This window comes from Lolium perenne, chromosome 2, assembly GCF_019359855.2.
Source record: "Lolium perenne isolate Kyuss_39 chromosome 2, Kyuss_2.0, whole genome shotgun sequence".
Lineage (NCBI taxonomy): Eukaryota > Viridiplantae > Streptophyta > Magnoliopsida > Poales > Poaceae > Lolium > Lolium perenne.
In genome coordinates, this window is record NC_067245.2 from 76,937,975 (window position 1) to 76,964,999 (window position 27,025).

General features: G+C 42.8%; 2 protein-coding genes across 2 annotated transcripts; both read right to left on the minus strand.

Moving 5' to 3' along the window:
• Positions 1-2,212: 2,212 nt before the first annotated feature.
• Positions 2,213-3,708, minus strand: LOC127333017 (cytochrome c6, chloroplastic). The gene is made up of 5 exons (XM_051359332.2): positions 3,420-3,708; positions 3,093-3,175; positions 2,975-3,006; positions 2,814-2,877; positions 2,213-2,710 (listed from the first exon to the last, which is right to left on the minus strand). Exons 1-5 carry the CDS (start codon positions 3,622-3,624, stop codon positions 2,570-2,572), a joined length of 525 nt encoding a protein of 174 aa, XP_051215292.1. The 5' UTR covers positions 3,625-3,708; the 3' UTR covers positions 2,213-2,569.
• Positions 3,709-4,002: 294 nt separating this feature from the next.
• Positions 4,003-7,706, minus strand: LOC127333018 (uncharacterized). The gene is made up of 2 exons (XM_051359333.2): positions 7,245-7,706; positions 4,003-6,007 (listed from the first exon to the last, which is right to left on the minus strand). Exon 1 carries the CDS (start codon positions 7,601-7,603, stop codon positions 7,280-7,282), a length of 324 nt encoding a protein of 107 aa, XP_051215293.1. The 5' UTR covers positions 7,604-7,706; the 3' UTR covers positions 4,003-6,007; positions 7,245-7,279.
• Positions 7,707-27,025: the final 19,319 nt, after the last annotated feature.

Below are 27,025 nucleotides of genomic sequence, written 5' to 3' on the forward strand. Positions count from 1 at the left end.
CAACCGGAGAGTGGTTCAGAGTAGCATAGTGAAGGGAATATATTTATGTATTCAATTATGATATCATTGTTGAGAGTGTCCACTAGTGAAAGTTAGATCCCTAGGCCTTGTTTCTAAGTATTGAAACACTGTTTACAACTAGTTCTCCTACATGTTTGCTTGCTGCTATTTTTATTTCAGATTGCAATTACCACTTATAATCATCCACATTACTTGTATTTCACTATCTCTTCGCGAACTAGTGAACCTATGTACCTGATAAGTGTATTGGGTGTGTTGGGGACACAAGAGACTTCTTGTATCTTAATTGAAGGTTGCTTGAGAGGGATATCTTTCACCTCTACCTTTCTGAGTTCGATAAACCTTGGGTGATTCACTTAAGGGAAACTTGATGTTATTCTACAAACCTCTGCACTTGTAGGCCCAACACTGTCTACAAGAATAGAAGCGTGCGTAGACATCAGTCAGGGACAGCGAAATCAACCGCGCGGATTTTCTTCCTCCTCCCCTTCATTGCTGCCCTAGGGCGATGTCGTCATCCCAACCCCACCCCGAGAAAGCACCATCGTAGTACCCGATGTCTGTTTGGGCCTCACCGCGCCGGAGAATAGGATCGGAGCCGGGGTAGATTCTTGATCGTATCTGTGGCGTCTTCGGTGGCCAAACATCTGCCGGTTGCGCTGGCCGGCCTCTTCGCCCAGGACCTATTCGTCAATTGCGCCGGTAGGTTCCGTAATTCATTTTTTGGGCGCTATTGTGTGCAACCATTGATCCGCAGTTGCTACCCACACAGATGGACATGTGGAATACGCTCGACAAGTTCCGCAGTGAGGTCATTGACTCCTCTCCGACGACGAGTCCGAGACGACGACGTAGACCATTGCTTCTGCTGCGACCTCCGGCCATCTTCCACAAGCACAATGCCAGCCAGATGCCGGTGCACCGGGGCTGGTTACGCCAATCCCTGGGCATCAACCTGACAGCAGTATCTACATATGAATGTTGAAGTCACCGACGACAACATGTCCAAACTTCTACAGAACAATTTGATTGAGCATCAGTGACCATTGGCTGGACATGAAGATATTGCGTAGTCGTCAGTATCACCTCATTGTCATGCAGACTTTGAAATATTTGGATGTAACAAATAACTACTTTGAACCTATTTATTTTTTTGTTGTTTAAACACCCAAATAGGTGTCTGCGAGCCAAATGCGTCGGCCCACTGGGGGCACCCCAGGCGCAAACCGACGCGCGGTAAAAAAAACGACCATTTTTATGTCCGCGGGCCAACGCGCTGCAGATGGGTTTTTTGTCCCCGTAGACGCAAACATACGCTTTTGATCCGTTTGCGTCGGGCCGCTGGAGGTGTCCTTAGTTGATCCATAGACTAGGATACTCATGTTTTGGAACAAAATGATGAAATTATTTGGGAAAAGGAAATCTGAAAAAGGGCAACAGATTATGAAATAGCCAAGAAGGAAAATGCAGACCTATTGTGTCCCATAGTCTAAGTTCCACCTCAAGTAGCCAAGCTCCAATTTATTTTGCTAATGAATTACCACCGAGTCAGTGCGTTGCTAGCTAGAAAAAAGCAGACAAACAAAGGAGTTAGGATGTTCGGATGAGCCAAACTGATTTGCGGTTTCGGAAAAGTTAAAAAAAAAAGTGTTGGTTCCTATGAGAATATGTATATATTTATTTTTGTTTTCTTGCAAACATTGTTGGTCCCACGTACTCCTTTCGTCCCAAATAGGTGCCATGGCGTTCTGATTTAAGGATAGCTGATGTTGCAAAGCCATTTCATATTATCTTTGTTATTTTTATGGTTGATATATGTCACAATCTTATGTCTTACATGATATAGTTACTTTGTAATAACTGATTTTCAATGATAAAAATAAAAGGTTGCATGCATCAATGGATCAGAGGTCGAGACTACGTTCTCTTTTCAAAAAAAAAAAAAAAACATCTACATGATAACTTATCCGGCTGTGTGCTTCTTAGCTATGTAAAGGCCAGATGCAAACTCTTATGCATCATATCAATCTGATGTTAACTTTTGATTTCATAAAGCGTCATTTATATATATATATATATAAAAGACCTAACGGCTTAACGTTTATGCTAGAAACAATCTACATGACAGCTGCCAATAAACATTAAGGGCTTTTTTGGATCACAGGATTAGAAAACATGGAAACAGGAAAAATACAAAAAATAATAATGAGATATGTATACAAAACGGAGGAACATACAAGGAACAGTCATTTGGATGGAAAATAGAAAAAACATAGGAAAATTGTCTTGGTCCTACGCGAACGAGTGTAAAGAAAAGTTAAGTGGATGTTGAAATTTCTATGGGATAAAGGTGTAGAAATGCAATCCATAGAAATTTTGGAGACGTCATTCCTTCGGCTTCGCTAGAAACAAATCTTATGGATGGGATTCCTCCAAAAATTCTTTAATCCAAACGGCCCTAGCTGCGTCGACAAGTATATTTTCCAGCCGGCTCCTCTCAGCTATTCACGAAGTAGAGCTAGCACCTCGTGTTCGGTTTCTACTCGGATCACTCGACATCGCTGTCGATCTTTGGCCACCCGTTCTCGGCTTGTGATTTGACAAACGCTGCCAGCATCTTGATATCTTCTTCAGCTAGCCGGGGCCCAAAGGTGCACTGCCCTCTCGGGGTGCAATTCTCTCCATAACCCTGCACACGATGAAGCACACATACATAAATTTGCCGAACTCCAAACATTTTCGCCTTTGAACGGCGTAGTGGTGTTTGATGGTGGTGGCTGAAATTTGCATACCGGCATCCTCCCCTTCCCGTAGTACGTGATGTTGTATATCTCTTCCTCTGTGGCAACTCCATTTCTGAATCAGATGTGTGTCATTTTGCCTCGGTCTAATAGTGATCAAATAGCAAATTGCGTGCGTGCGTGCTGTTGATTAACGAATGAGTCGGCCATACCTCTCAAGATCCTTCATGGAGAGGGTGGCTCCCTGCAGGACATGATCAAGCAGCAATGAGAACAAATGATGATTTACAGGCATCTCGATCGACTGTGCAAGGTATTTCAGCAACTCACTGGCTGTAGGATGTTCCCTCCGGTATCGTGGCACCCGATGCACGCCTTCTGGAACAGCGCCGCGCCTCGTGATTGTGCAAATGCTGTACAAATATTAGGGAGAAAAGATGAATGTTCTTCTACTAATTCTGATCAGTTAGACTCTAGTTTGTGCTTTGTGGCGATGTTTCTCAACTTCTACACGGTCTTCTTACTTCATCCGAAACCATGAAATCCACGTTTCATCCATGGCAAGCTCAAGAGTCAAGACCCACGCTTCATGTGGACACACTAGATCGGAGTTTACAACAAAACCATCTCTATTGACAAGCAAGGGGCTGGCCAAACCTGAAGGAGTGGCGGCAGGGAAGTCCGGACACGCGGCGGCGCCGAGGAGGAGCGTTGCGGCCAAGAGTGGCGCTGCGGCGCACTGTCTCACGGCCACTGCGAGAGAAGCAGACGCCTGCTTCAGGCTGCAGCGGCAGGCTGCCCTCCTCTGAAAACTGTGAGGCCGCGGCGCCGGCGGCCGTGCGGCCAGAGGAAGCTGGTGCATCTCGCGCCCACTGGCAGGCTAGCTGTGGAGGCTGCTGCCGGTTGCCTCGAGGTAGATTGAAAACGTGGTTCAAGGGGACGACACGTAGTAGAGGCTGGATGGATCGGGTTGGTCCACACAATGACACGAGTATACCACTAAACGTCTAAACAGACTGTCAGGCTATCACGGTGCATGGAAGAACAGAGTTGATCACAACTCAGTTCTCTGACACGAGGGATCCATACTTCGAGCAAAATAGCTCGGACAATGAAAGGCCAAGAGCATGAACATCGTCAACAAAATGGAAGGATAGGCAGCCAAGATCGAGCCTAGCTTAAACAGATAGACATACATCAACAACATCCAAACTTTGCAAGCATAGCAATATACATTTAACAGATCAGAAACATGTGCACGTCTTCGTATCAAAATTACCTTCAGAACTTCTGCAGAAGAAACAAAGCCTTTGCTCAAACCAATGAAGTTGCGCGCGTCATTTTAGTGACGAGACTACTTCAGTTTTAGTGACTATGTTGCTTCTATTTGCTCGGGATACGACCCAGACTTCTTAATTTGAGAATCAGAGTTCAGTTGTATTTTTTTTGGTGATCAAATGGCTGCATCTTTATTACTCGCCCATATGAAGAGCCAACAAGTTCATAACATAGTCTGGAAACGACTCTACCCAGCTATTACATAATTTATTCATGCAGCCTACTTTCGCAAACTTGTGTGTCACGAACGCACATGATTAACCGAAGAAGCCTCAAACTCTCTTAGCAGCGCCTTGATTTCTTCGACCAAAGGGCCATGGCTTGAGCCGATCCATGTCTTAGCTTGCCCACAATACCTGCACAATATGTCTCTGAGATAATCTTCCTAACTCCCATCTTCTTCGCGACAGCAGGCTAGCAGTTCAGCTCTCTCAGGATCCATCACCCGAGGGAAAAAATTACAAGCCCAGCAAGAGGTGCCCCATGGTGATATCTGATGATTACACCTCCACCTCCGTGGCCTTCTTCAGTGTCGAGCCAGTGTCAGGCGACAGGCGGGAGCCAGTGCTCCACTTCCTTTGGTTCCTGGCGAGAGGAAGGAGTTTTCAGAGAACGCCACTCCTCCAACAAAGCCAGAACACGTGGCGATGTTCTGTCAGGGTCCTAAAACATTGGTTCGTCGGGGGCATCATTTCTTGCGAGCCAAAGGTGGTAGATGGCCATCATGACCACTCCCAGCTCCTTCTCTTTCAGTGACGCAAAGCATCCCAGCAGCCAGCTTTGGAGCTCACCTGCGATCTGCAGTCATTCCATGGCGAAACCAGGGACAGCGATGTCCGCTCACGAAGCAGCTCCCAGATCCGAGAAGAGTGTGGGCAGGACCAAAACCTATGGAAGATCAGTTCTTCCCTGTTGCATGCTATAGATCGCGCCCCCTGTTTTATATTCCTTCTCCGCAGCTCCTCTCCAACAGCTAACCCGTTCTTGGCCAGCCTCCAACAGTGAACTTTAACCTTGCTAGGTACATTGGCAGCCCAAAGAGAGAGCCACCCTTGGTGTTCAGTACAGTTCAAAGAAGACCACGGCCGTCCTGCTGCCATACACTTGAGGTGTTGTTTGAGGTGATACGCCAAACAGACACTGAATTGCCCAGTTTTGGTGTAATTTCAAGCAACATAGCCATTAGTTCCAGCCAGACCTACTGGTATTTTCAGAATATCACTGACATCTGCCTCAAAGAACATATCATTCAGTTTGCTAATGTCCCACCCAGCACCTCCAGGCAGCAATAAATGCTTCACTTTCTCCACTTCTGCATCCGGCCTATGCCCCATCGGCCTCTGTAGAGACGATCTAGGAATCCAGTTGTGATTCCACACATCAATCTTCTCACCATCTCCTACTCTCCACACCAGGCCCTCCTTGAGTAAATCCCTTCCATGCAAAATACTTTTCCAAGTGTATGACGCTCTTTTTAGACATTTGGCATTCATAAAATCACGCTCTGGCAAATATCTCCCGCGAAGGACTCCACAAGGATTCCGTGGATGTGGTCAGTCTCCACGCTTGCCTGGCAAGAAGAGCTTGATTAAAATCCTGGAAATCACAGAATCCCAATCCTCCACTGCGCTTAGCGGAGCATATACGCTCCCAGCTAATCCAAAGATCCTTTCTCTTGTCAGTACCGTCACCCCGCCAAAACCTTGAGGAGATCGATGTCAGCTTGCCACACTGCCCTTCTGTCAACTGAAAACAGCCCATCGAATAGGTAGGGATTGCCTGCAGAACTGATTTAACTAAAACCTCTTTTCCCGCCTTCGATAAACCCTGCCCCTTCATACCAGTTCACAGTGGTATTGAGACAGAGGCACCGTGTGCACACTCCTACTTGAAACGGGCTTTCGCTCCTGTTAGAAGTGCAAAGAAAAGTGTGGCAAATTGTAAAATCCCCCGTTAGAAGTGCATGCCATTTGTTACAATGAAATCATTGATAGACGTGCATGACCAGCCAACAAAATCAAACATCTTGTTCGTCCGTCTGAGAATAGAAAATGTAGCAACGACTTTTTTGATGTCTCAGAGACACTATTTCTGCCTCTAATAGTCTAATTTCGGCTGCATTTGTAGCAATTTTCTAGGTAACTGCAACATCAGTACCCTAACAATCTTGAGTGCAGGAAGCTACAATGCGCCTACTATGGGCGACGATTTTTTTTTCTAGAATACACGGCAGACTGTTAGAGCCCTTGATTACAATTGTTCTACCCTGTTTGAATGCGGAACGAAACTTACGCAGATGTCAAAACAGCCATTTATACATGATACTTTTTTGCGAAACAAACAAGATATTGTTAGGAAGTGAGACTATACACTTGGTAAAAATGATACGAGATCTTTAGCATTCCTATTGGGAAAACAACTATTTAACCGGTTTTCAAGGCTAGAGTAAGCTTTGCTTCAATGCTGTATTTTCACTGTTTCTTTGACATGTGCTGTATTTTCACTGTTCAATTCGCCATAAAAACGTGTCCATGTTCTTTCCTTGTAGCTTGAAAAGATACATCAGACTAGAGTCAAGTAAACCTATATAGACCTTTAAGCTTTAACAATAGTACAAATATATCAACATTCACTCCTGTTGTCATGGCTTATATGAGAAGATGAATGCTTCACTGCACAAGGTTCCGCAGCAACACAGTTATGTTGGGGGTACAAGAACCAATCTAACTATCTAAGAGTTCACGCCTCAACCTACAAATGACATAGTGTAATCAGCAATACCTGGAGAAAACTAGCTAGAGCTGATGCGAAAACAGAGAGATAAAAGGGAACACGAAAGATAGATTCATCTTTTGGCAAAAAGACAGATCATGCCAATGTATTATCCAATGTAATTCTTTTTTATGTAGGGACACTGTAATCTGCTAGTTAGTACTAATTCATAGTCATAACACATGCGTTGGAATTGAAGCTACCCTAAAACAAAAACAGATCTTGTCTACAGAGCTCCTCCCTGCTCTATTATCATGATTTCCAAACTCTGCACTCACTATACAGAAAGGGGTGTTCCCGAACTAGGACAGATTGATATCCAATCAGTGATTTAACAGAAGATCATATAAAAGAAAAGGCCTATTAATATACCAGACGAAGCACATTGGTTGTGGAGTTTGTGCAGGTCATGTCTCCTGATGGGCCTCGAGGCAGAGGGAGAGGTCGATGCGCGCCCGCTCGCACTGGGTGCGCTTGAGCGCGGTGCCGGAGCTCCCGCAGAGCGTGCGCACGGCCTCGGTCTGGTCGGGGCAGCACATGGTCACCACGCACTCGGCCAGGGCCCGGTTGAGGTGCCGGCACAGCACCTCCGGCTGCAGCGGGCCGCGGGAGGCCCGGCGGTGGCACTCGGCAAGCGCCCGATGGGTCGAGGCGCAGGGCCCCGGAACGGGCATGGCCGCAGAAGCGGCCTCGGGTTGTTGCCTCCCGCTGCCGCCGCCGCTCCTGGTCATGGGAATCGCCGGGAGTCTGGGAGATCGGCGCTACCTTGATTTCCCCTTCGGTCGTGGATTCGTTGCTTTTTCTTTCTGAGAAGTTCGTGGTTTGTTGCTGGTCACCCTCTCCGACAGTGTTTATTTTTATTTTTTTAGCAGCTCCGACAGTGGTTGTAGTAGGCCTGAGAAGTCGATGGGTTGGCCCATGAGATTGCCCAGAGGCTCGTGTAGGCTGGCCCAACGGGTTTCCAACTGCCAGGAGCATTTGCAATTTGTGAGAGAGTAGATTGGAGTGGACTTATAGAACCGCCGGGTACGTGAGCTTGGATATCTCAACGCACATGCGACCTGGCGATCTGTACCGAAATAAATGGCGAAAAGTGGTGATTTTGAGGGGTCGTGTTGAATACGTGCGACCGGGGGCATGGAAACGTGGGCCCGTACGAGGTAGCGTCTGGGATACACGGGCCTTTTGACAGGGTGGACCACCGTGCATGTCGGACGGTAAGTCTCGGATTTACTGCCATGGGCTAGATTAAGTACGCTGTCCGATCTGCGCCAACCCTCTCCCTAGTCCCTACCACGGTCCGGTCTCAAAAAGCTATATGAGTGAGTTTTGTTTCATCAAACAATAGTGCAGCACGAAAGATAGTGATTTCTCTAAACTGATTGAGCCCAAGAAATACACTAAATGGCTTATATTTTTTGTTTGTGCCAAAAGTAGTGTCACATGTCACAACATCACCAAAATATGCATAGTCAATGCTCAGTTTAGCATCAAGCCAAAATATGTTGCTTATATGCTCTTCACAATCATATTGCAATTCATAATGGAATGATGGATTTTCCACGATTTTGTCTTAAAAATACTTTAACATGCTACTGGCTTGTCCAAAAGCCAACTCTCTTTGCCGCTTGCTTCGTAGATGATTCTTTTGGTCTCACCAAGTGTAGCTAAGGTTACATAGCCCACAAACTCGGCGACAAGCCAACTCATGTGCTTGTTTTGGCCTAATTCCCGTATCATCGGGTGTTTCAATGTCAAAAGCTTGAATTTCGGAATTTTCCTTTGCGACGCCATCAAATGTTGGGTCTCTGGTAGATGAAGCAAATGATTGTGTTCGAACTTCGTTTAAATCAATAGTGCAACAAAAAATATAAATTAAAATAGACTCATCGCGTTTAAATGTTATAGTTCAAAGTTTCCGCCATCACCGCGTGAGCTGTCTCAAATATTATAGAACCGAGACACAAATAAACCTAGAAGAATGGGTCAGTCCTAACGTAGACTCTAATGGTGAGGCCGCTGCTGATGTCGATGCCGAAGACGCCGCAATTCAATCGGCCATTTCTTTTAAGATCATGTCATGGTAGTACATGTGCGCCACCTTTACCTAGGGAATGCCTTGAGGCGTCGGACAAGGTACTGTGCCGTGTGCATAAAAAAAATCTCGAGAATATATTTTTAGACATTTTAAGTTTTATTCATTTATTTATTCAGGCACTGACATGCAAAATCTAACTATTCTAGTACCTCATATATCTACTTCTGTGCTTTAGTGGGGATAATCGTGTCACGGAGACACGATCGAAGTCTCATAATGTTCTTTCTGATCTGATGTTTCTTCACCCCAATTTTGTGTACACAGGCCCAGGGGACCTGCAGCCCCAGATGAGCCGCATTCGTTGGTGGGAAGGGTTCCGGCTCTAGAAGCATCCCTCCGCGGCTTTGCTTCTCGGCAGACGGACGCGGTTGCGACGCGAGGTAGACGACGACTGCGACATAGCGCTGTGGAGCTTTGGCACATACGCGAACCCCCATAGGACTTGATGTGCTTCGGTTTCCTGCCGATCAATGGCGTGCTTTTGTGAGAACGGTGTGGAACACTACTGCGGATGTGGGGTGAGACGGGATTAAGGGGCACTTCTTTTGGGCTTCCAGCCCGGCTTCTAGGTCTGGTACAGCCGAAGCTGAAAAGAAGTCTAAGGGTGACTTCTTTTGGGCTTCTCAGGCAGCTTCGAAGTCTACAACCGCTGAAGCCCAAAAGAACACCCTAGCTTCGGCCCAGCTTCTGTCGACCGCGAAGCTCTATTCCTGACTATAGCGAAAAACTGCCCAGGACTAGTTTCTGGAGAGCGTCCCGAGCTTCTGCGCCAAGAATTGAATCGGTATTGAGAGCTACCCTCTTTGTTGGTTCTATTTACAACAGAATGCCATTTCTGAGGATAACGTTTGTATGATTGTGAAAGAAAAAAAAAACTAGATATTTTGTTCTGAATCGCATCTGGCTACGATTGCTCGTTGCCGCAGCCGCCGGTCCACCGCCGCCGAACCCGCCGCTCCACCGCCGTCGAGCCCGCCACCGGCTCCACCGGCCCCGCAGTGCACACCCTACCACCTTCCCCTGCTCGTTCTCCTCCGCTCCTATCTCCCCGCTCGATAGGCTGGGCACGGCTTCGGCGGCGCCCGCCTAACCTCTTCCTCCGTCCGGGTGCGTGGCTCCGGCGGCCTTCCGCCCCGCCATCCTCCCTCCCGGCAGCCCTCTCCCCAGGCGGCCCTCTCTTCCTCCCTTCTCTGTGCAGGAACGGGGCCGATTCTCCCTCTACAGCACGCGGCGGCCACCCACCAGGATCGATTGATAGACTAATTGATTGATTATCTAGTGCAGCATGCGCACATAGAAGTTAGCTAACAAATTTGATCTGGTGCGGCAATACTCAGACTCTCAGAGATGGATATTCAGAAAGTACCGAAGATTCTCAGAGATGGATTTTTTAGTAGCACCTTCCATGCTTTCTTTGGATTATAAGCTCACGTGACCATTTTACATGATATTGGATTGTCATTATATTGTTCAAATATAGTTAAGTATTATATAATTTTTTATTCATTTCTAGCTCACTTTACACTAAAACCTAGCCTACATATAGCATAACCAGTTATTTATGGTGCATATCTAATTTAGGGGTGTTAGAGACATTTCACTACTCAACACATGAAATAAGCCAAATTTTAGAAGCCCAAAAGAATAGGAGGAACTAGTTTCTAGTAGTTTTTTCCCACGATAGTTTCTCCCCACCGTTTCCTATAAGCCGGCTTATGCATAAGCTTAAGCCCAAAAGAAGTCACCCTAAGGCTTGAGCTCAGCTTATTTCCACCGTTAAGCTCGTTTCCTGTGTATTGTGAGAAACTGCTCGGAGGCAGTTTCCCGAGCTTCTACGATCAGAGCCCAACTGGTGGTCAGTAGGTGCCCTCAAACTTCTTTGTATTTACGACTTGTATGCCATCCCGCAAAAAAAACTCGATTGGATCCATCGATATGCCTCTCGTTCCGTACCTTATCGTCACATAGACGTATCCCCGCCTGTGCGGGCGAGGGTTTCCGCCAGCCGCCGGCCGCCCCTCCTCGCCCAGACTACCCCCACTGCTACACGCCCTGCTCCGGCTAGTCCAGCCGCCGTCGCCCATCCCCCACCTGAACTTCTCCGCTCGACCATGGTTCTTCTCCATCAGACGAGCGCCTCCACCAGATGAGCTCTCTCCTGAGTTGAGATCCTCCGCCCGAGCAGTCTCCCCCGAGTGGAGATCCTCCGCTGAATTTCCTCCTCCAACATCCTCTCTGCCCGAACAGGACATCTGCATTACTATTGATGGAAAATCTTCTGTTCCGCCCCGCGCTGACATGTTCCGCACGGCCGGACAGGACAAGAAGCTACGCCTCCATACAGACCGTGCGCCAGGAGCTCTTCGTCCATGTTGTAGATTGATTTTATTGATTCATATTTGATGATTGTCCAACACTGAAATGTACAGATTTGGCCATAATTTGAAACCTGCAGATGAATGTGCCATGCCTGTGATTGATTAATGACAATTTGCAGATTTATTCATGTTTTGAAATGTGCATATGAATGTGTACATGGCAGGGATCGATTATTGATTATCCGGTGCATATATCGAATTCAATGGCAATATAGACATTCCACAACTGAACCTAACAAATCTCATAAGCCCAAAAGAAGTGGAAGAACAGTTTCTACGAGCTTCTCCTCACCGGAGTTTCTCCCCACCGAAATCCATAAGCCGACTTCTCGATAAGCATAAGCCCAAAAAAAAGTGGCCCTAAGCTCTCGCTGTGCTCTCCGGCACTGCTTAAAAAGGAGGCGACGGTAAAATCTCACCGTTTGTTAACGTTATACAGTGCTGGTCCTGGTGTACCATCTGCACAAGCACAAGGGTCGTTTTTTCAACCGTGGGTCATGGTCTGCCTCCCCCGGGACCAGCTCTCCCGTCCTGTTCATTTGCTCCGATACGACCATGATACCTGCATTTTAACTGTGAATACTTTCACCTGTCCTTGACTATGTCCGAATCTTGGACTGGTGGGTGCCGTAGATGCGGCAAGTTCACATGCCGCGCGGTTCAACCTCGGCTTTTCCCTCTATGGATCGCATTTTAAACAGTTTTGCTAATTCTTGGTTGATAGAGAATTCTCAGTTACTTCTAAAGTGAAGAATTGCATTATGATTTGTGCTACTGCGAGTTCCAATTAAGATTTGTTTAGTTATAAATGAGGTTGTAATTTAGAAAAGATATTCTGACCATCGAATTGTCTCGTGATGCATTCTAGTTATTAGTTGCAAAGCCATTTGCATTTTGTGCGAGGGTAGCGCCTCTGTGGACCATATTTTAAATAGTTTTGCTAATTCTCAGTCGATAGAGAATTCTCAGAATTTATTGTGATTCGTGTTACAATGAGTTCCAACTAAAAGTTTTCCGGTTAAAAATAAGGTTGTAACTTCAAAAAGATATTCTAAATGTTGAATTAATGTGATTTTAAAGCATATAATTTATTGTCATTCGTGCTACTCATGAGTTGTAATGTGATTTTCAACTGGGAATGGATGACATCACCAGACTAAGAATTAATTCCATTCCGAGTTGGCTGAGGATTTGTCACATCCGTCCATACCTTTATATCATGTCATGTTTGTATCTACTTATATAAATAAGTTTAATGATAGAGATTTATTTTGGTGTTGGAACAAAAAGATTCACTAATTTTTTCAATATTTTTTCGAACCCGTGAACATACTTTTTCGTGTGTAATTTTGCTTTGAACTCGTGTGCCTCCAATTTTGTAGCCTAGCAGATATTTTTAACATGTGAAAAATTATACTCCTTACAATTTATATTACTTGTCATGTCTTAAATCTAAAAAAGTTTAAAAGAAAAAAAGGAATAACATGTTTGTACATATACCCTAAAAACCATGAAGAGCGCAAAAATAAACTTAAATGTTGGGTTGATCAAACACTAAAAACTGAAGCTGATCCAATCGGACAAAATGTAACTATAAAGCATATATAGATTTGCTATTTACGAAGTACGCTGACATAGTATAAAATCGCAACATAGCTTAATTGATCATGACCGAGCATATATTGACCAATAGTTGACTCTACCACTACAAATCTAGTGTGCATGCAACGAATGGGCATAGAGGCGTTGGAACAGAAAGATTCACTAATTCTGTCAATATTTTTTTGAACCCGTGAACATACTTTTTCGTGTGTAATTTTGTTTTGAACTCGTGTGCCTCCAATTTTGTAGCCTAGCAGATATTTTTAACATGTGAAAAATTATACTCCTTACAATTTATATTACTTGTCATGTCTTAAATCTAAAAAAGTTTAAAAGAAAAAAAGGAATAACATGTTTGTACATATACCCTAAAAACCATGAAGAGCGCAAAAATAAACTTAAATGTTGGGTTGATCAAACACTAAAAACTGAAGCTGATCCAATCGGACAAAATGTAACTATAAAGCATATATAGATTTGCTATTTACGAAGTACGCTAACATAGTAGAAAATCGCAACATAGCTTAATTGATCATAACCGAGCATATATTGACCAATAGTTGACTCTACCACTACAAATCTAGTGTGCATGCAACGAATGGGCATAGAGGCGTTGGAACAAAAAGATTCACTAATTCTGTCAATATTTTTTCGAACCCGTGAACATACTTTTTCGTGTGTAATTTTGTTTTGAACTCGTGTGCCTCCAATTTTGTAGCCTAGCAGATATTTTTAACATGTGAAAAATTATACTCCTTACAATTTACATTAATTGTCTTGTCTTAAATCTAAAAAAGTTTAAAAGAAAAAAAGGAATAACATGTTTGTACATATACCCTAAAAACCATGAAGAGCGCAAAAATAAACTTAAATGTTGGGTTGATCAAACACTAAAAACTGAAGCTGATCCAATTGGACAAAATGTAACTATAAAGCATATATAGATTTGCTATTTACAAAGTACGTTGACATAGTAGAAGATCGCAACAGAGCTTAATTGATCATAACCGAGCATATATTGACCAATAGTTGACTCTACCACTACAAATCTAGTGTGCATGCAACGAATGGGCATAGAAGTATACTCCCTCATATAGATCTACGCATTTCCAATGGTTTAAGAGTGGATTGAGAACTTAACGATTAATAAATCTCGGGATGCAGTGCTTGACACGGGGAAATAGGTCGATGAAGCCTTGTCGACATAGGCCTGTCGCAAGCTTTTTCCCACGAGTGCAACCACTTTTGTGCTCGACAACGCTTATCCAGCTGTGAACGGCAGATCGATCGTGCCTCTCCTGGGCCAACTTTTTTGTGTGATGCACATACGCAAATTCATGTGGCCAACCATACTGCCAAACTTAATCCAGTAGATACGAAAATCACTTCGCAAGCGACCAAACTTTTAAACATAAGACCTTAGCCTAACTTTAAATTAATAAAACCACAATGGCAGGAAGTACATGGATACTGAGAACAACGTACAACACAACGAAGTTACAAGCAAACATCACAAGATTGAAGAACGACTTGAAACATCATGGTCCTCATCAGCGATCAACAACCCAGAGCCAGTGAAACTCGAGAGGGAGCCGGCAGGTGTGACTTGACATGGAAAACACCATGGAGTCGATCATTAACCTCATCATGTCCATCGGCGAAGAAGGCTCTCTGCCTCCTTGTAAGGTATATTGCCCCTGAGTGTGGTTTTGGTAATTAATGTCAATTCATGGACTAATATTTTTATTGAGATTTATATGAAGGAATGTTAAATAGGTATTACTTTAAGGCCATGTGTTGTATTCAAATATGGATGTCATGAAGATAAAAATATACTTTGTGAATTAGCGTCAAGATCATCGATTTGAAGAGAAGAATATTATATGCTCAAGATCTTGAGAGTTTGATTTTAAGAGAAGAATTTAGGATATGGTTCTAAGCCGGTGTCATGATAGTTTCATGAGTTGAGCTATGGTTAACCAAGGGTTAGAACATATAATTAAATAAAGAGTTCTTTATGTACCTCAAGTTATTATGATATAGCATGAGAAGATACAAGGTTGGCCAAGACTAAGAGTGAAGATTGAATTCAAGTTGGTCAACACATGAAACATAAAGAATATACCACATGGGATCATTGATCTTTTGGTATTATGCATTCTGATCTACCCCATCATATATGTGTATTTGTATTGTCTATGTGGATTAGGTATCTTTCCATGGTCATGCATCAAAAGCAAGATTTCATATAGTCCATGAGTTGATGACATCAATTCGTGATTGTCATCAAGGTTGAGAAGGACAAGTTCAAGATGAGCATCTCGAGAAGATCATATGTTTGAAGCTTGTCGTCCATTTGGTAATAATGGACATGTGAAGATGTGCCTTGACGAAGCTATCCCATGCATAGTGGTGTATGGGGGAGGAAATTATTAGTCTTCACGACGCAACATGATAAATAAAGTGAAGCATGAAGCGTCATCATCAAGGTTGTGGTGACCCGGCATACCACTGCATGGTGTAGTATGCAAGTCTGATATAACACCAATGAAACACCGTTCCACTAGTATTATATCGCTCAGAGTGGTACAACAGAAACATATGCGGGTCCAAGGTATGTCTATAGAATTACAACATTGACTCTGTTACATAAGATCATCACAGCCTCCTACTTTACAATGAGGTAAAACTGCAAATAAATTCCAGAAGAACGAGAAACACCGTTCCACTAGTATTATATCGCTCAGAGTGGTACAACAGAAACATATGCGGGTCCAAGGTATGTCTATAGAATTACAACATTGACTCTGTTACATAAGATCATCACAGCCTCCTACTTTACAATGAGGTAAAACTGCAAATAAATTCCAGAAGAACGTTCTTCTGTTGTACCACTCTGAGCGATATAATACTAGTGGAACGGTGTTTCATTGGTGTTATATCAGACTTGCATACTACACCATGCAGTGGTATGCCGGGTCACCACAGTTGGTATCAGAGTAAATGCTTTGACCCTAGGATTAAAACCCTTTAAAGGAGACCTATAGGATTGGTAGTGTCTATAGGAAGTTGTCTTAGTTAAACCAAATATTCTTATGACTTGAGATGGATATTCACTTGAGAATAATCCTGACACACTTGAGTCAACATTCTTACTTGTCTTTACTAAGTAAAGTTAGCTGATCCCAAACATGTAGGACACCATTAAGTCATTCAAACCATAAATGAGTAGATCACAGTTGGTATACAATACATGGTAGTCCAAAGAGAGGATACAACCATAAGGAAGATACCCTATTGGAAGATGTGTACCAACACATGTTTAGTTAAATAAGAATTACTCAGACCTGTACTAGGAGTAATATTAAGTGACAAAGATAATTAAGATATCCTAATAGAAGATGTAGACCAAGTTAAGTTATGAGTAAGTAAAACTATCTAGACATGTGAAACAACTGATAGTAAGTGATACAAACAACTGATGTGAGGTAGTATAGACCATGATGAGTCAATCATGGGAGGTAAGGAAGAGGGATAGGAATAAAATATGTCTACTTACAGGGTAGCGTTGTTAATCATATATGATTCACCTGAGAATCATTATGTGATGGATTAGAACATTATAAACATTTAGGAGGAAAAAAATAAGAAGCCAGTTGTTCAACAATAACGCAAGAGTTATGTTCTCAAACCATGGGAACTGTGTCAAGCACATCAGGACCATAGTCTTATGGTAGAAACCCTTGCAAGTAGAGGAGTTATATCCTAATAAATATGTACTCAGAGTAGTCATGTTAGAACTAAATGTATCATAGGAAGTAGTCCTCAATAGCACGTATATATGGATACTATGTTGTTAGTACTTCCAAAGGGATTAGGTCAACCATAACTATCCTAGACCACTTTGTTTCAAGTTTATCTCATTGCAATTGTGCAATTAAGATAAATGTTGAGACAAATAGTAGAAATTCACGTATTCGTGCTAAGTATCACGATATAAACCTATGTTATGTGGTGCTATATACTACACATCAGAGCCTGATGTTTAGAGATGTCTTACTCAACTATTATATTCAGGCTTATGATGGTGTGTATTATAAGCACAAAGCTGAATCTTCTTGGATTTTATTGGATTTTCACTGTTTGACTAGATCCATACATGAAGTTTGACTTTGATGTGCAAATGCATGTTGCTATATCAAGTCCTTACTTGATGCTATAGATCTAGAGGGTAATGGTAAACGTGTGAGGAAGTGACGAATTCTGAAGATTGTGAAGATAAGAGGAAGATTCATCAGAAGAAGGAAACAAAGTTGTGGGAAGTAACCACAATACCCTGAAGGAAATATCAATCAAAACTCATGCTTAGTCTCAATAGAGGAGTACTTTAGTACATAAGAGGCATGAGGGTGAGAAATCTGATGATTATGGAGAAGTAGAAGTAGAACCATAGTCATCATGGAAAAGAGAATGCATGGGAAATCACTTTGGATACTACCTTCATAGTGGTTTTCTTGCAAAATAAACCCTAAAGGAAGGAAGATGATATATGAAACCATAACAGACATAAGAAGACCATAGTCGATATCAGAAAACCACAATTGGTATAAGATCAATACTGCGAGATGGAGTAGAAGATGTCTCGTCCAGTTGATCAAAACCTATAATAGAGTACACTTTTAAATATCAAATAGCCACAGTTGGTATAATAACCACAGCTGGTATCAGTTGGTATTACAAATAGTCCACGATTTAATTATTTGTAACAAAAGTTTGTGAACAAATAAAAATCCTGTCAGCTAAATAGCTAGATCTATAATCATTTAGTCGAAACATTTACATTGGAGGTCCACAATTGAGTGGATACACCACAAACCTTCTTCGCGAGACCTTAGAAGAAGTAAAACCCATAAGTTAGAACCAGACCAATAATCCAACCATAAGTCCAATAGTTGGAAGGAAAAGGAATTGAAGACCATAAGAAAACTCTAAGGGGTAGAGTAAAGATTGAGTTGGATGTACAGTAACTCAATACTTTAAGCTATATAGAAGCAGAAGGTCTGAACTGAGGGGAAGTTCGTTCTTATTTTCATAAGATTAATGAACACTACTTTCAGAAGGATGTCAGACCAGAAGCCGAGGTTCATACCTCGAGGAAGTAATAATTGGACTATAACTTGAGAAAGTGAGTAATATCTACTCAGAAGTACGAAAGCTCAAGTAAGTCAAAGATAAAGAAGTTGGACAAAGGAAATGTCAGAGACCAAATACAGCTCAAGAAGGCCAAAGACCGAAGGAAATTGACCATACCAGAACCACAGACTAATAGAATGATTCCTTTCATGGAACCTAAATAACCCAAAATAGTTATAGGTATAACCTATAAACCATGATTGGATGGACTAAATGAGTCTAATCCAATCTTAGGGAAATAAACCATCACGAACAATTCCATGGTAAAGTACCTTACTGTCAACACCCGGATTTTTAAGTCCAGATGCCTGTTATGCCATACATCGCAATCCCAGGAATATTGTTGTTGCGAGACATAACAGTTGAATATCATAAGTCATCATCCATTACATACCATAGTCATCTTATAAATAGGGATCACATGATCCAATATTACACAAATAGTTGATCTATTGATCAACAGACACAAAGTTCATAGTTTCATAGCGGAAGCGTAAATAGAAGGGACTCTCTAGTCCACAGGCCAACGTCTGACGTCAGAAGATTCCCTAGTTGTCGTGGACATCCTGGTTGCCGTCATCTTGATAGCTCTGCTCCTCTTCATGGTCTGGCCATTTGAATAGCCAGGGACACAGCCGTGAGTACTTTAAAGTACTCGCAAACTAATACTAATGTAAGTGTTAACAATTCTAGTAAGGGGTGCTAAGCTCTAGTTTATTTTGCATAAAGCCAATTTTGGTTCACAAACATTTTTGGTAAACAACCCTTTATGTGCTAACTAACTCAAGTGGGAACATTAGTGTCATTCCCACAACTCAGTTGTGTTCAAGTCAAAATCACCATTTCAAGTTCAAATCACAAGTCACCCTTCACATGTCACATTTTTTGAAAATGGTCTGATGACGGAACAATATGGCCTTTCCAACCGTCCATAACCGTGGACGCGGATATTCGAATAGTTCTACACTCTGCAGAGGTCGTACACTTGTGCCACAACATTTGCAATAATCCGTCAGGGTTAACTGGCCCTGATTTATCACACTCCGTGTGCGGACTACCAACCATAACCTTTCACTTACATACCCTAGTATAGGCACCTCTCCCCATGAGCTTGGCCTCCCAGTGAAGACAAGCGTCGGCACAGGGAACTGCACATGGCTTGGGCCGGACATTCACCTCATATTCACGTCATATCACATCATTTCATATTTTGTTGGAGGCAGCCCTTGGCATAACCCCGATGACGCTTATTTAGAGGGAACCCATACTAAGATACATAAACTTCCAGTTAAGCCCTACCCATATCAGGTATTGTGGGGGTACTTGCAAAATTGGAATGATATCGCATCCGAACCCAACCATCAGTTTTTGTAAAGTTCACCATGTCATTCACCAGTCATATTCACCTTCAAAATCTTTCAATAGAATGACTCATCATTCCAAGGTTTTCAAAGTCATTTCATTTCACAAGTTCCCATCTAGAGTAGTCACTTTTAATTTAGCACTAGCATCTAAGTATGGGGGGTGCTAAGTAATTTGCTTTGCTTCTAGGCTAACATTGATACTCTTGTACTAACCCAATACTAACCAAGTGAATCATGAATCAAAAAGGTAGTTTGATAAACAAAACTTAAAAACTTGTAAGGTAAGAACTTGGGATAGGATCATTAAACATAAAGTATGAGGTAGTGGTGCCTTGCTCTATTAGAGCTTTGCACTTGGGTAACTTGCAAGAATATTAGCTTGCAACAATATAACTTGCAAAAGTCTAGCTTGCATTGGTGTTAGCTTGCCTTGGTTGAAGTGGGGGTCCAAGTTCTCTTCTCCTTCCTCTTTGTAGAAGTCCTCCTCCTCCTGATAGTCTTCGGTACTAGCGTCTAAAATACGAATGCGGGGTACACAATCATCATACCAAACTTACATACTAAACTAAGCACACACAAGCTTTACACAACTTAAACTAGCATCACCCACTACTATTAAGTGGGTGGATGTGTTCCTCTTATTTAAGAAAAATAATTTCCTCTCATACTAACTTAGGTGTTAATTTTAATTACTTAGAGAAATAATTTCCTCTCATTACCTTATTAAGATTTAATTTCTCTGATGAATAGATGACCTAGGTTGACCAAAGTCAACCTCTTCACACTTATCATCGGAGAAAATGATTTAAATGAGGTTCCATACCTCATACGATTTAATACTAACATGGTAGTGATTTAATGTCACCAAATACTCAATATGAGATTATATAGACCATGGTCACTACCTCATGTTGAATTACTTGAGAACAAGATTTAAATGAGAGGAAAACCTCTCATATGTTTTAACACATAGTTGTAACTAAGTTAACAACTACCATTGAGGTGATTTAACATCATCAACAATTCATTGGCTATTCTAACATTACTTGTATTTACACCAACTATTCTATTCACACAATTACTACAATTGGGGTGCATTGGTTGTGTTGCTTGAGGAAAATAATTTCCTCTCCTTACATATGTAAATAATAATTTCCATATGGTTCTTGAGAAATAAGTTGCTCTCATTGAAATCTTCTTAAGATTTAATTTCTCAAACAATCATACATGAGATCATGTTGACCCAAGTCAACCATTCATCATCATCATTTGAGAAATTGATTTAAATGAGGTAGAGTACCTCATACCATTTTAATAACACTACATAGGCTTTAAATCTCTAAGTACTCCATATAAGAGAGTTTGCCAGGGGTCCAAACTCCACATGAATTCATTTGAGACAAAGTTTAAATGAAGTATAGGACTTCATAAGAATTACTTAATAGTTTTGGACAATATCCACTAGTTAAACTAGCCATATTATCCATTACTTAAACTAGGGCATGATCATGCAAAGTGACCACACCATTTTCTTGCATAAACAATTAGTGTAAGTCAAATGTGAGCTATTGGAGTTGGAATTAACTTCATATCATTTTTGGTTGATTTTTAGGAGTTATTTGAAGTCACAAAAGTCCCTGACTTGATATTTTTACTACTTTAATTCTACACAAGATCTAGGGTTCAAACCAATGCCATTGGTTAGAGCATTTCCTAAGCTTTCCAACAACATCAAATTCATCAAATTTGGTTTAGTAGATTTGCAGCTATTTAAATTTGAACAAAGCATCTGTGAGTCATTTGAAAATTAACCAGAATTCTAGATTTGAATTTAAACGGGCCGGCGGGAAACTAGGTGGGCTGCACAGCGAGAGAGAGAGTGGGCCGGCACAGCAGTGCGTCCAGCGCAGTGGGCCAGCTGACAGCAGGCCCCACTCGTCAGCGGGTGAGACTTACCGAATCGGTACGGGGTGCTGAGGAGCGTTGGATCAGACGAGGATCGTGCGGCTGGGCGTCGTCGTCGTCGTCGACGAGAGGGGAGGTGCTGGCGGCTACAGCAGGGGGTCGGCGGCGAGCTGGAGCTCCGGCGAGGATCAGCGACGGTGCAGGACGATGTTGTCGAGGACGAGGAAGCAGATGGCGCAGACGGCGGCTCGAATGGTGGCCTAAATCGACGGCGGCGATCTCAGGTCCGCCGCGGGCTCCGGCGTTCGATTGGGCGGCTCCGGTGAGTAATTGAGTGAGATGAGTTGATGAGGAGGATCAGAAGAGAGTGGGGAAGAACTTTGCTGTGGGGGAGATAGCGCGGGGACACCTCTATTTATAGAAGCAAGGAGGTCTGCGGGGCAGTGGTGGTGGCGACATGCGCGCGGCGTCGCCGGCGATGAAGAAGGGTAGGAGGGGGAAGGGCGAGGTAGCTGTGATCATGGCGGTGCTAGAGAGCTAGGAGACGAGGTGGGGGACGGCCAGATGGGTGCGGGCGACGTCGAGCTCTGGCGGCACGGGCGCGGGATTCCGGCGATGATGTCGACGGCGGCGGTGCTTGCGCAATCAGCGGGGCGTGTCTGGCGGGTTCTGGTCGTGGCGGCGAAGCTCAGGGTGCAGAGAGGGGGGCCAGGGGTGGCGCAGAACGTCGGGGCGACGGGTGGCCATGGCGCGTCTGTGGGCGTGTCCACGCCGTGATCGGCATGCCTGGGGGGATTTGGGCGCGCGATTTCCGGCCATCCTCGGCATCTTCTCCGACCAGGGTTGGCATAGGCTGCACTAGGGAGGTGAGGTGGAGCCAGAGGACAAGGTGGCCAGAGCTGGGGAGGAAGGAGAGAAGAAGAGGGGGAACATGGCCGGCATGCTATGGGCATGGCCATGTCTAGCTTCTCTCTAGGTTTCCTAGGCATGGCTAAGGTTAGAGGGGACCAGGGGACAGGTAGGGTGGAGATGGGGTAGGTTAGGTTTAGATAGGACACTATTTCAAATAGTGTCACATAGTGCCATAGATGCTATTTGCAAATTTGGTCCAAATTCAATTGAGTTCAAAGGCTGCAAGATTTTGAAAAAGGTGGGTTTGGTTGAGTTGTAATTGACCAGGGAAGATGGGGTGTGTTGGTGGAATTTAGAAATTCAAAGAATTGCAATTTTTGTTAAGTGTGAGATTGTTGTTCATAATAAAAAGTCTCAACTTTGCATGAGCATAGTTATTGATCAAAGATGATTTTGGCATGGTGCTCTTCACCAAAGTTGTTCACCTTGATGTGCTCTTGGATGACATGCAAAGAGTTGGGAAAGTTTAGTTTGAAAAACTTGAAATAGAGAGGCTCAAAGTAGTGACCAGAATATAAATGGCAGTTTTGACCATTATTGTATGTGAGCCAATTTTGAGTTTGAATTTGATTTGAAATGTGTTTCTTTGATTCCAAAAGTTTTAATAAGTGTTTAGTAACATTATTCAACTAATGGTGAAGATCAAAATGGTCTAGGGTCAAAATATATAAAAATGGCATAAGCCATATGTGAGGGTTTTGTGATTTTCTAACTTTTATTCTTTTATTTTTCTTTGCTTCAATTTGACAAGAGTGAGGTTTACTTGGTGTTAGATTGAGTTGGATAAAAGGTTCCAACCATTTTGAGACAATGGAGGTGGCTAGGTCAAGATTTGATAATTTGGCTAAATGTGTATGTGAGTGAAGATGGGATTTTCTCCCCATTTGTTTTCTCTCCTTTTGTTTTGATCTTTCTTGACTCCAAAGTGGTTCTTACTGGTTTAGGAACATTTCCCAACCATTGAAACCATTCCAAAAGGTCTAGCTCAAAGATTTGCAAAATTGGCCATAACACATGAGAGGTGACATGTCAATTCTTCTTATTCTTGTAATGTGCTCCCCTTGCTTCACTTGGGCAAGGTTGAGGGTCAATTTAGGGTTAGATTAGGTTTAGAGATGGTTTCACACCATTTGGTCAAAGTAGAAGTGCATAGGACAAGAATTGGTGAAAATGGCTATGTGTCACATATGCTTCTATGCATATGTGGCATTTGATTTTTAATTTGACTAGGCTTGACCCAATTGATGTTGTTGAGTGGTGAAATGGTATATAGGAGTGATCCAACCATTCACTACAAGTCTTAGGGTCAAGATCCTCAATTTCACAAATTTGATATTTTGCTCTCATATGCCTCTATGGCATTATTACTTTCTTTTTAAAATCTTTTGTTTCATTTTGGATTGGGTTGGAGAAGTACTAGATAAGGTTTAAGAAGGTTTTCCAATCCTCTAAATAAAGTAGAAAGGCCTAGGGTAAAGTCTTACAAAAATAGCCATAGGCACATATGCCTCTTTATTAAATAAGATTTTTCCCTTTTATTTTATTTCTCAAAGATTGATGACAAGAGGGATGAGGTTTAGGGTTTTAGTAAGTATTGCAATGGTTCACCACCATTTAGCAAAATAAGAAAAGGTAGGGTTCAAGATTTACATATTAAGGCTATAGGCCCACATATGGCTTTTTCTTTAATTTAGGTTTCTCAAAATAGATCCAAGTGATTTTTGAGAAGGGTAGGGTTTAGGGTTTTTCTTATTTGATTTCTTTCTCTTTTAATTTTATTTGGTTTGTGATCTTCACTTGATCACTTTAGGGTTTTAGGGTTTATCACATAAGCATAATAACACTCATCATGGCAAAAACACAAGTAATAGGTCGGAGCACTAAGCATAGCACCCTATATAAGAAAAGTTTTTGTTGGTTCTCATTTTTGGAAAAAGGAACTTTATTTTCTCTTTGTTTTGAAATTTGGGGTGTTACAAACCCTTCCCCCTTAAACAAATCTCGTCCCGAGATTTTAAGAAAGGTTAGGTTCCTAAGAGAGATTGGGTGATATGATTTAGCAGGGAACATACTTGGCATGTTCTGAGGTGCTTCTTGCGCTTCGGTGGCCGTCATGTTGTAGTAGTGACCGTTGTTGTTGTTCTGGTTCCTTCTAGCTGCGAAGCGGCGCTGTTGCTGAGTAGGTGCAACAGTATTGGGGGCAGTCTTGGCAAGCTTCTTGGGGCATTCATTGGAGTAATGACCCACAGTTCTACATTCATAGCAGGTTACCGTTGACTTGTTCTTTTGGGCAATGGGTACCGCATTGCTTCCAGTCCTTGGGGCGTTGTTGGCGGCTTTCATCGGGCACTTATTAGAGTAATGACCAGTAACACCACATTCATAGCAAGTCACAGTGGACTTGCCTCTGGGGGCATTGTTGGGTATTGGGATGAGCTGCTCCAGTGATGCTATCCTTACGCGGAGGCGAGCAATGAGGTAGTCCTTCTTGACGTGCTGATGGCGAAGTGCCTTGCGCTCCATTGCAAGGATTTTGATGGTATTAGTCATCTTGGCGTGCTCAATGTGCATCTGGTTGGCCTGGGCACGGGAGTTGTTGCGGGTAGGAGGGGCCATCTGAACATCGAGGTAGATGATGAGATAAGAGGGAAATTTCTATGTTTTGTTTTGGTAAAGTCTTTAAAAAGTTCATACTTAAAAATGTGAGTAGTGTTGCAGGGGTAAAACCAACAACACTTTTTCATTCATACCAAGCGTCACACATTACAAATCTAACACACCGTTGGTTTGAAGAACCATTCATTCGCTCTACGATACAAGGGGATCCTGATACAACTCACACCTACTTAAGTGTTGGGGTGATACTACTCTTCCGGGTGGATTCTTCGTCTTCACGGGTGATGTGCTTGGCGAGAGGCGAGGGCGTTGTCCAAATCCCTGCGGGTTTTGTACAGCCTGAAGTCCTGGTGTGCTACATAGGGGTTCATCTCCGTGTGTGGGGGCATGGTCATCGATCGTCCCATGGAGTCATGTCTTGGGTAGTAGATGAAGCGAGTGTTCTTGATCTTGTTCTCATTTTGTCCACACAGACGGGAAATTGCTTCTTGCATAGCTTTGACTAGTCCTTCCTTCCAAGTGTTTCCCGTTACAGAAAACCAGATGGTTTCCCATACCGGGGCTCCAAGCTTTCTTCGTAGATCTGTAGAAACTTCCCACCGAGGTGGTTCTCCTAACTGAGTTTTGAGGGGTATTCCGAAGAACTCGGGATACGGGTGTCCTAGATATTCCACTAGTTGCTTCAACTCCTTTTCGAACCTTAGGTCGCCTCCGGGACCAAGCTGATAGACCTCCCATTGGTACTCCATCTGTGAGCAATTAGGATAAGTTAGAGAAGTAGTCAAGTGTGCAAAATTTTATGTAGGCTTGTAAAGAAAGTAGAGTATAGATTTCTCATTTTTTTTTTTGAAAAAGGATCTCAAGAATAAGGGTAAGAACAAGTTTTCACAAATATTCACTTCATTGGTTTTTTGGGAAACTAAGTTTTTCAGACGTCCATTCTAACTAGGGTCTCCTAAGGTCAAACAATGGCTCTGATACCAACTTGTCAACACCCGGATTTTTAAGTCCAGATGCCTGTTATGCCATACATCGCAATCCCAGGAATATTGTTGTTGCGAGACATAACAGTTGAATATCATAAGTCATCATCCATTACATACCATAGTCGTCTTATAAATAGGGATCACATGATCCAATATTACACAAATAGTTGATCTATTGATCAACAGACACAAAGTTCATAGTTTCATAGCGGAAGCGTAAATAGAAGGGACTCTCTAGTCCACAGGCCAACGTCTGACGTCAGAAGATTCCTTAGTTGTCGTGGACATCCTGGTTGCCATCATCTTGATAGCTCTGCTCCTCTTCATGGTCTGGCCATTTGAATAGCCAGGGACACAGCCGTGAGTACTTTAAAGTACTCGCAAACTAATACTAATGTAAGTGTTAACAATTCTAGTAAGGGGTGCTAAGCTCTAGTTTATTTTGCATAAAGCCAATTTTGGTTCACAAACATTTTTGGTAAACAACCCTTTATGTGCTAACTAACTCAAGTGGGAACATTAGTGTCATTCCCACAACTCAGTTGTGTTCAAGTCAAAATCACCATTTCAAGTTCAAATTACAAGTCACCCTTCACATGTCACATTTTTTGAAAATGGTCTGATGACGGAACAGTATGGCCTTTCCAACCGTCCATAACCGTGGACGCGGCTATTCGAATAGTTCTACACTCTGCAGAGGTCGTACACTTGTGCCACAACATTTACAATAATCCGTTAGGGTTAACTGGCCCTGATTTATCACACTCCGTGTGCGGACTACCAACCATAACCTTTCACTTACATACCCTAGTATAGGCACCTCTCCCCATGAGCTTGGCCTCCCAGTGAAGACAAACTGTCAGCCTGGGAACTGCACATGGCTTGGGCCGGACATTCACCTCATATTCACGTCATATCACATCATTTCATATTTTGTTGGAGGCAGCCCTTGGCATAACCCCGATGACGCTTGTTTAGAGGGAACCCATACTAAGATACATAAACTTCCAGTTAAGCCCTACCCATATCAGGTATTGTGGGGGTACTTGCAAAATTGGAATGATATCGCATCCGAACCCAACCATCAGTTTTTGTAAAG